This window comes from Quercus robur, chromosome 1 (assembly GCF_932294415.1).
Source record: "Quercus robur chromosome 1, dhQueRobu3.1, whole genome shotgun sequence".
NCBI lineage: Eukaryota > Viridiplantae > Streptophyta > Magnoliopsida > Fagales > Fagaceae > Quercus > Quercus robur.
In genome coordinates, this window is record NC_065534.1 from 29,158,205 (window position 1) to 29,168,699 (window position 10,495).

Sequence of the window (10,495 nt, forward strand, 5' to 3'; positions counted from 1 at the left end):
AGGATAGAAGCCTATCCTTGATTAAATCCTTATCACCGGGCAGGTGGAAACCTAGTTTCTATTTTATCTAAGGACAAAAGCCTGTCCTCGGTTCGATCCTTATCACTGGGCAGGTGGAAACTTAGTCGATTTTTCTAAGTATACAAACTCGTTCCCAGTATGACCCTCAAGACAGGACATGTGGAAACCTAATCCTGACATCTTTTTAATCTAAAAGCATAAGCCTGTTAACCTTGATTGTTGGTCAAAATAGCATCATAATTCAGTTAAGCGAAGAAAAACATAGCTGAAATAGCTTAGCTCCAAATATATTAATAAAAACCGTTCATCGTGGCAAACATCAATAAAGTTGTCCACATATTTAAAACAAAGTGTTTTATCATCACATCCTGGTTACCATAGGCAAATCAACCAAAATGAATATAAAAGCTAAATAAGATAGGCATAAGATAAAGTAAGGCAAATGTTCTGTCACCACATCTCCGTGACCATAGGCGAATCAAACGAAAGGACCATAAAAATGGCAGGATCATCAAGTTGGCGGGGAGAATGTGTTAGCACCTTGCTCGACTTGGGCATCTTCGGTGGGCTGAGGGGCAGGATTTGGAGTTGAGGACGGGATGTTGCGTGGCAGGGCTTCAGGGTTACTAGTAATCTCGAGATCAACTAACTCCACGTGAGAGTCAATTGCCTCCACCAACACCCTCATGCTAGGAGTGTCTCCTTCTTCCTCAATGTCTACAAGATTTTGAACTGTGGGGGGAGGAGGCTCGAGTTAAGGTATTTGCTCGGGGTTTCTCAATGGTGAATCGTCTTGCACCCTCATCGCTTGTAAAGAAGCTACCCACCCGTCACTGAACCCATGATGCCGTGAATGGTAAATGATGGGCTCCATGGAATTTTTAGCGTCTGTGAAGCCTACATTGTACCATTTGTCCTCAGCTGCTGCAAGGGCTTCCTTTAGCTCTGTTATCTCGGTGGCCTGCGCTAGACTTAGGCTCTCCATCTCGGCCAGCTTAAGCTCCATGTCCCTCAGTTTCTCACCTGCCTCTGCTAGGCTTTGCTCGGCCAACGCCTGGGCCTTCTCAGCTTCCCTTTTTTTTTTTTTTTTTTTTTTTTTTTTTTTTTTTTTTTTTTTTTTTTCCAGCATCCTTGGCCGCCTTACCCTTCTCCTTTGCTGTGGCCACTGCAAGAACAAGTGCACGTCTTCCGGAAGCTGTAGGCCAAAGCCCAGGCTTCGAGCAACTCGAGCACCCTTACCTTGAGCCTAGGTTCTCACACTGGCGGTCACGGGGAGGGGCTCGTTCCCGAGCCTAAAAATGGTCTGCCATCTTACTGTCAGGTGTGTGGAGGAAGATGCCACGTTGGATTCGAGCTGTCGGGTAGGTCGAGCTCTGCCAAAGAGCTTTCGAATAACCACACTGCCCGTCGCGGCGACCGGGGGAGTCCTTGTGGGGGCTTCTTCTTGTACTCAGGGAGGGTTTGCAGTGCGCTGCCTTTTCCAGGTTCGGGTGATTGGAGGATGTTGTTCTCTGCCCAGGGCCTGTTGCTGTTGGGCTGATGGGCGTGCACTGGGGATGACCCTCTCCATCATCATTTTCCTTCGGGTCACCATATTGCCCTCTGCCTCAAACTTTTTAGTCTTCTTAGCCAAGAAATTATTCTTAAATCTCAGTGCTCTAATAGTTTGATTGGCTTCATCAAACTTTGTAGAGATTTCTTCTCGCTTAAGCTTCACATCACTAAGCTTCTTGGTGGCCAACCTATATAGCTTTTCATGCTTTTCGGAGACCTTGTATAACTTTGCAATGGCTATGTGGATGTCATCTTGTTCATCCATCTTCTCAAACTTAGACTCCACCAATTCCTCTTCTTCATTTACATCTTCAACAATCCCCTCAGTAGGATTTACAGTGGCAGTGAAGGCATTTAGGATTCCATCATCCTCATTATCGGAGTCACCTTCAGGCTCAGTGTCGCTCAAGGTAGCTGCAAGTGCCTTGCTTTTTTCGATGGTCTTGAGAGAAGTATGGCACCCTTGTTTCATATGACTGAAACCTTGACACCCAAAGCTCTTTGGTCTTGAGGGAACAGTGTACTGACCGCCATTTCTAGGATCCTTTTTCCCTTTATCTTGGCTCTTGAACTGTGAGGAACTGGATTGCCTACGGTCCTTGTCAAAGCCCTTCCCATTGGCATTTTTCATGAACTTCTCGAATTGCCTTGTAATGTAGGACTTCATTTTAGAATCTTTATCGTCTGAAGACTCATCAGTATCACTGCTTTTGGTCTTCAATGCCATGCTCTTGCTCTTGCTCGATTTTCCGATCCTTGTCAAATCCAATTCATAGGTCTGCAGATTGCCAACCAACTCTGTCAAAGGAATTTTGTCAATATCCTTTGATTCCTCAATTGCGGTGATCTTGGCATGGAATCTCTCGGGTAGAGATCTGAGTACCTTTCTCACAATCTTGGGTTCAGGAATGGTTTCTCCAAGATTAAATGCTGAGTTTACTATGCCCTTAAGCTTGGCATAAAACTTATCAAATGACTCATCCTCCTCCATCTTGATCTTTTCAAAGCTCGTAGTAAGCCTCTGAAACTTTGAATCCTTGATAGCCTTAGTTCCTTCATAGGTTGTTTGGAGAATGGTTCATTCTTCCTTAGCAGTTTCAGTGGAGGATATCTTCTTGAATTCCTCATTAGTGATTGCACTGAATAGAGCATTCAGTGTCCTATGGTTAAAGTTTGTCACCTTGATCTTAGCATCATCCTAGTCGGCCGGCGCTTTCGTAGACTTAGTCTAGCTTATCTCCACACCTTGCTACATTTTCTCATCTAAAGACTGCAAGAAAACTCTCATACGTACTTTCCAGTATGCATAATTAGTGTCATCAAATAAAGGAGGTATAATAAGAGATGTCCTCTATCTATGACAAATAGGGGTCAATGGATCACACAGTAAAGATTAACCCTAATCAAAGTGTGCCTGCTTTGATACCACTTGATAAGCCAAGAATGTATTGACCCCTTATAATGAATTAATTGATTAATTAGCCAAGTTTATTAATTAATTAAATTAACATGCAAGATGCGTGGTAGCACAAACAAATCACCAATTAAACTAAATATGCAGAAGAAAATAAATTGAAATGGTGATTTGTTTACGAATGGGGAAAACATCCACGGAAAAAACCCCACCGAGTGATTTTAAGGTCACCACTTCCTAGAATCCACTATTATCAAACAAGCAGTTACAAGTAAAGGAATTCTAGTACCTTATACCAATCTACAGTTGAACCCTTACCCCAATACTCAATTAGACTTGTTCTGTAGTGACAATCTCTCCTTTCAATGCACGTCTCCTAGTACGTGACTAACCAATTGCGAGGATCCCAGTACATGACTTAATCACTAACTTGAGAAGAATGTTGGCTACAAAGTTCTTCAGTTCATCACACGATGAAGATCAAGAACGTCCTTGGTCACAAAACTCTACTGTGTACAAACACTGCAGTTTCTTCAAAAGAAAGATGAACTAGGGCAAATTCTATCTCCGGTCACAATTTGCATGAACAAGACTTTGCATCACACTTGTGCAACTATGCGTAACCTTTGACGGCCTTAAAATAATTCTTATATATGTTTAGGGTTGTGAGAAAAGAAGACCTAAACACATACTTACGGATTGGATGAAAAACAGCTCAGAAAAACTGAGTTTCATAAACCTCGATAAATAGCCATCTATTGAGCTAGTTGTTGAGCCATGGGCTTCAGCAGCTTTTAAACCTTGATAGATGTTAGCTGTTGAGCTAGCTGTCGAGTTTAAAATCCTGCACTTTGTACTTGATTCTTGGACAGACATGCATGACTTTAACACTTGAACTTGAAACTTTGTTTCTTGAAGTATTAAACACATCCTAGATCTACCTAATTACAAGTAAAGTGCGTTTTTTGAAATGATTAGCCAATTACATAAAATGTTGACATATGTTCCTAACATTGAATCACATATGTCCTAACAAGACACATGACACAAAATTGGATTCTAATTTCAAATTCTAATGGAACTTTTTCTAAGTTTTACCTATTAATATATAGTAGTATATAATTTGTGCATATGCATAGTAAAATTAAAAAAAAAAAAAAATACAATTACACACATATATGGATTCAAATTATACTCTCTCTCTCTCTCTCTCTCTTTTATTTATTTATTTTTTAATTTCTTTGGGATATAGACATGAGCTTACTTTTTTTATTATTGAGTTTTTGATGATTTTTTTTTTTTTTTTTTTTTTTTTTTTAATATTAGAACCCTTGTCCTTTGCACCACATTAACTCACCTAAAAAAAATAAGAAAAACCTTTAATAGGACACATGACGCAAAATTAGACAACAATTGGAATCCAATTTAAAACCTAATTAGATTTTCTCTCAGGTTTACCTATTAAATATATATATATTTATTTATATTTGTAGATATTAACTCACATAGCATAAACTTAAGTGGATAATTATGGTGTAATCCCACATAAATTTAGACACATTGTGTAAAATTGGATTTTAATTTTAAATTTTAATTGAATTTTCTCTTTACTTTACTCTTTTATATATATATATATATATAGATAGATAGATGAAATGGTAAAAAATTATAATTGAAAACATAATTCCAAGTGTCTCGGGTCACTTAATGATGTAGCTGACCTTGACATTAGGAAAAAAAAAAAAAAGGGTCAAGATTCTCTCCCGAGACCATAACCTCTAGGAGTCTAGGACTCATCGCCCCACTCGCACCACTAGGCCTTTTGAGTTGTACCCATTGTTCCAAATATAGGGCCCATTTCAACAATTTGAAAGCAACGGGCGTTTTCAGGAGACCGCCCTAGAAGCCCAGCCCATCTGCACCACAGCACAGTAGACGCCTCGTGCAAACTTAAGGGTACGTTATTTTCGAGCTTCTTAGTAATAGATTTTGTTTGATTTTGAATTTTGTTTGTTAGGTTCTTGAATTTCAATTATGGGGTGTTTAGTTTTTGGAGTAAGCACAAACAAAATTTTCTAATTTTTATGTAGTACGGCGAAAAAATGCACAATTTAATTTTTGTCACAATTCTCCATATGGCTGATTGTGATCGGTAGTGAAAAAGTAGTGAATCCATATGAAAGTGATATGCAATCAGTCACAATATATCATGTAAAAGAGTCATGGTAAAAGTTGTGAGTTTGTTTGTTGTACTAAAAGAACTCTTTAAAAATAGAAACAAACCTTTAGGGTCAAAATGAAACTTTTTGAATCATTAAGGGTCAAAATGAAAACAACTCCAAACTTTAAGAACGAAAAATACACTTCAACTGAATAAATAATTAGCTTTATGCATGTTGTATTTCAAAACTTTTTTAAAATTCCATTGTATAATAATTTTTCTATTCAAAATAAATTTAACTGAGATGTGAATGAAGTTTTGAAAGTTTCTACAGTTAAAAATATGGACACAACGTCTATTAAGAAAAAAGAAAAAAAATGGATACAATGTAAAGTATGAAGTTTGATATATTTACGATTTATTTTAATTTGACTATGTAAAGTAAAAATTTGTCAAAATACCTTTTTTTTTTCTTTCTTAATTTGTGTTTTTGAGAAATAGATAAAGATGGACAACAAAGAGTCATTTATTCCAATTATATATACAAAATTACAAATAACAAAAAACATGAGTACGGTTAACTTACAAAAGTGAAAGTGCTTCTTGTAAAAAATTCTCCCTATTTGAAATGGACCAATTTAATGGTTTAAATTAAATATTATAAATTTAAAATTGTATCTAATAATACCTCATCTAAAATTTAAAATAACGTACACAGTTTGAGGCTGATATAAATTTATATGGTTTTTTTTTTTTTTAGCTTATCACAACAAGCCTAGAAAAATAAACTTCACTTATTCGGATCCAAAAAACTGCCAAAGGCCTAATCACTTAGGTTAGAAGACATGGGTTTTGGCCACTCAAAAGTAAAGCTTGAAATTAGAATTTCACGAATACTCGAGGCCAAGTTGAGGCTGTCTGCTAAGTGAAAAAGGGGCCAGACAAAGACGAATTCCCAAGATTGGATTTGTTCTTCAAATACCCATCTCAAAGCTAATAGAAATCTTTAGCTTTTAGTGTAAAAAGAAAAAACCAAGGGTTTTTCTTGTTACTTTCCCTACATTGCTTAACCATGATTATCGTACGTTCACTTATACCAACCATAGTTTTATTAGAGAACAAAATGGTAACCTACTTGAAGCACCTGACAAGGAAGAAATTTAAGATTATAGATTTGTTTGGGAACCACTTATTTTGTTGAAACTAAAAACTGAGAACTGAAAACCACTTATTTTGATAAAAGTATGTAGAAAAAAGCTAAAACCTGACTTTTGGAGCAGTGTGACTCACTTAACAATGAAATGAGATCCACTTTAAGGGTAAAAATAAGCTAAAAAAAAAAAAAATTAAGTTTTTTTCAAATTCCAAATGCAACCTAAGATCCTTCTCACGAATCCAAATCAAATAGTCCAACAAGTAGCAGAGTGCTACATGTTATGATCACAAAAATAACCAACCTTCAACATTAACTAAAACATGAAATAAATCAATTTCACTTGCCAAAAGACTCATATCTATGCACGCAATAGTATAATAGTTTATTGGTGATTACATGCATACATCATAATGTAATCATAATGTAACAAAACTAATTAGGGACACGCAAAAGAGATAAAACTGAAATTGCCTTATTATGCAATACTACAAAGTACAGAAACTGGCATTTTTTTGCGCTAATTCTGAACCATATATGCTTATGGGAACATGAAGCCATTCACCGTCATACCTCCATCAACGCATATAGTCTGCCCGGTTATGTACGAGGCTGCCGGTAGGCATAGGAATGCTACCAAGGAAGACACCTCTTTGGGCTCTCCAACGCGTCCCATAGGTGTTCGAGAGATAACAGCATTGAAAAAGTTTTCATCATCCAAATACTACAATAAAAAAAGGAAAATAATAACTATAACATATAATTTAATAAGCTAATAATTAACTTCGATACGTTGATAGGTTAAAATTCTACTGTATTTAAATATAAAAATAAAAAAATTAAAGCACACAGGTGTGATGAAAAGGTCATTACGGGTTGGGCTAAAGGGGTCTTGATGTACCAAGGGGCAACACAATTGGTCCTTATATTATCTTTTGCCCATTCGCATGCCAAATTTTTTGTCAGCTGATTCATTGCCCCTGCGTACTTATAAAGACCTTCAATGTTGTAGCTCAAAGTAGTAATAATATAATCCAAAAAATGATGAGACAAGCTTAGGTTACCTTTACTTGCTCCATATATGGAGCCAACACTGACTGATACGACCCCACAAACTGAAGACACAAAGACAATGCTTCCTGCTGACGAAGCTTTCAATAGAGGATGGGCAAGTTGGCTCAAGTGATAAGCTGATTCAAAATTTGTGGCCATGATAAATGAGAAATCTTGGGCCGTATACTCCAAAGTCGGTTTTGTTTTGTTTGTCCCAACATTGTTTATCTATATCCATGCAATTATTGAACAACAGCACCAATTAGGAAATATATAAAAAAATGCTAGTAAAAGCTAGTGTTATTAATAAATTGACATAATAAATAAATTTCTGGATGATTTGTTTTTAAAAGCTTATTTGCATCACTATTTCAAAATAGTTAATGCAAATACATACATAAAAATATGTGCTAAAATACAACCTTAATCATAAGGGAGGATTAACCCAAAAAAAAAAAAAGCAAACCAAGGGTTGACTTACAAGGATGTTAAGTTTTCCATTAAAGAGATTAGAGGCAGTGCTAATTAGATTCTCTCTTTCAGCTCTAGAGGATACATCGCACACTGAACCAGTGACTTGGAGACCCTTCTTTCTCCATTCACTTAAACACTCATTAAGGTCGACTTCGTTTCGAGAGCATGTATGCACAGTTGCTCCAAAACCTGCTAGTTCCTCCACAATAGCATGCCTAATCACAAAATAATAAAAGGGGATCAATTTTTTTAGCGAATCAACGCTTTGAGAACATTGCTTAAGCTTCTTTTGAATGAATAAGTTATTGATGAAGCTTTCTAGTTAAAAACAATAGCAACAAAGGGAACACAAAAGGGAAAGAAAGTAGGGACCCTATTCCTTTGCTTCCACCGGTAACAAGAGCGGTCATGCCCTGAAGAGACCATCCACTGTTATCGGGCTGAGCCATTCTGTAAGATTTGTAAACCTGGAGAGGAAAGCTTGAAAGCTAGAGAGAAAACTAGAGAGAGAGATTGAGAAACTTTTAGATATTATTGAATTGATTAAGACCGTACAAGATCCTATTTCGATATATCAGTAGCAGAAAGTGAAAAACAAACTACCAAAATATCAGGGAGTTAGTTACCGCACGTGTCATATACACGTGTTATTTACGACAGATAAAGAATAGCTTATCTAGACCACTTGTAATTTAATCATCTTTTTTGTTGTTTAACTTACTACTTTTGCTTAAGATTTTTATATCAAGACCGTTCATTGAGCCCTAAAAGGGAGAAGTTCAAGGTTTTTGAGGTCAAATTGAGGTTAAATCGGGGTCGAATCGTGATGACATCATAATTAATTTAATAATTATTTTAAATATAAATAAATATATTAATTTGGTACAAAAAAAAAATAGTCAAATTAAAACTATAAATCTATATTTTAGTTAATATCTAATAATTTATCAATGTTAAGCCCATTTACATAATATTAATAACCATTTTAAAAATATATATATCAAAAGCATTGATATGCACAAAAAAAGAAAAAAAAAAACTACAATAGTCCAATTAAAACTATAAATCTATATTTTAGTTAATATCTAATAATTTATCAATGTCAAGCCCATAATAATAATAATAATAACCATTTAAAAAATATATATCAAAGCATCAATATGCATGTAAATGAAAAAAATAGTATTAAAATACTTGATAGGAATGTCTTATTTACTTTTTTTTTTTAAATTTTTTTATTTTTTTATATAATAGTTTCAACTAAATAAGATATTAATATTATATAAAAAAATGTCTATTTTTGTTTTTTTAAAAATTGTCTCATATATGCATGTTGAGTATAGACTTGTGATTTGTTAGCAATCTGTAGGGACACGTTTTCTCAGGCCGAGTCCAAGATGCTCGGAACTTTAGACTAGTGAGTCCAATACAATGAATTTGTAGAGCGTGGACCAAAGAGCTGGGCTTAGGTGGGTGAATGATGACCATCAAGGTATTCCTCTTGGGCTGAGTTTAACAGAGAAAGTTTGGTCCTTGGCAAGATCCGAGGAGCTTTTTCTAGTGCCTCTCATGTGTTGCGAATCCCCCTTTTTGTTTCTCTTTACTCCCCTTTTATAGTCATTTTCTTCCTCCTGACTGGGGTCCCTAGGGTAGGTACTTATCCCATCCGCCTCTACCTCCAGTGGTTGGGAGTGGTTGTAAGGACAGAATAGTATGGCTGTGTTAGGCACAAGGCACTGAATACAATAAAGGCTGCCTTCCCTTGTACGCTTTCGTTCTATTTGTAGTCTTTCTCTACTTTCGTGCTTTCCCTGCCCTGTGGAACGGTCTGGAGTTTCGCCATTGGTCTGTTACCTCTTTTGCCCTCGACTATATCCATCCGAGGAGGATTTTTCATTGCTGAGGAGGGGTTTTTCCGTGGGCTGGGCCCCTGGCCTAGTATAGATGTTCAAACGGGCCTATTAGTCTTTTTCTCTCCACAATAGTCCCTCAAAATCCTGCTGTTCGGCTCCTTGGACGGACAGGAGGGTTCTGGTGACATCGAGCCTCTGTCACGGTTTCCCAAACCTTTCCTTCCATTAATGCCAGAGTCTCTTCGTTTGCTCGAGGCGCGTTCTTGGCCCTGAAACATTCTTTTAATCTATATCAGCCACATCCTTGTCATTTCGGTACACGAGGCAGGCTCTTAATTAGGGCTCTTTCACGAGGTGACAAATTTAACAGCTGAAGATTACTTTGGAATTTGAGCGAGATTAATCTCGTTTGTAATTCCTTCCTAGGGTTTTGGAGCGAATTGATTGCTTCCAGATTCGTCCCCTATATAAGACGCGCGGTGAGAGATAGTCCATCTTTGTTTGCAGAGCCTTGAGTTTCTAGATTTCTAACTCCTCAAACATTCCCAAAGTCCCTACTATAAGAGTAACTGAGATCTTGGGAGTGAAATGATCATGGTTAAGATGAGGATGAAAGAACAACTCCCTCTTTAGAAGCCTTGGGTATCTTCGAGGTTCAGAATGGCTCGGTCAGGACAAGGGAGACAAAGGCTTAAGGCCCTCCTTCTCCTGGACAGTGTAAGGGAGGAGCCTCCTTTTCCTTCAGCCAAAATCCGAAGCAGGTGGATGTCGCATCAGATTTTTGGTGCGACAACACTGAGATTTCCCATCAT

At 36.9% G+C, this 10,495-nt stretch overlaps 1 protein-coding gene across 3 annotated transcripts in view; it reads right to left on the reverse strand.

Annotated features, from left to right (window-relative positions):
* The window catches only part of LOC126728657 (tropinone reductase homolog At5g06060-like), a 35,301-nt gene extending 26,918 nt beyond the window's left edge, over window positions 1-8,383 (reverse strand). The window contains exons 1-5 of one of the 3 annotated variants that reach the window (XM_050434462.1): window positions 8,203-8,381; window positions 7,838-8,045; window positions 7,368-7,584; window positions 7,177-7,283; window positions 6,616-7,027 (exon numbers count right to left, since the gene is read on the reverse strand). In XM_050434462.1, coding sequence (XP_050290419.1) covers window positions 6,845-7,027; window positions 7,177-7,283; window positions 7,368-7,584; window positions 7,838-8,045; window positions 8,203-8,279 — 792 coding nt within the window. In that variant the 5' untranslated portion in view covers window positions 8,280-8,381 and the 3' untranslated portion in view covers window positions 6,616-6,844. The other 2 variants (XM_050434465.1, XM_050434453.1) reach the window with 2 other exon arrangements.
* Between the last annotated feature and the right edge of the window lie 2,112 nt (window positions 8,384-10,495).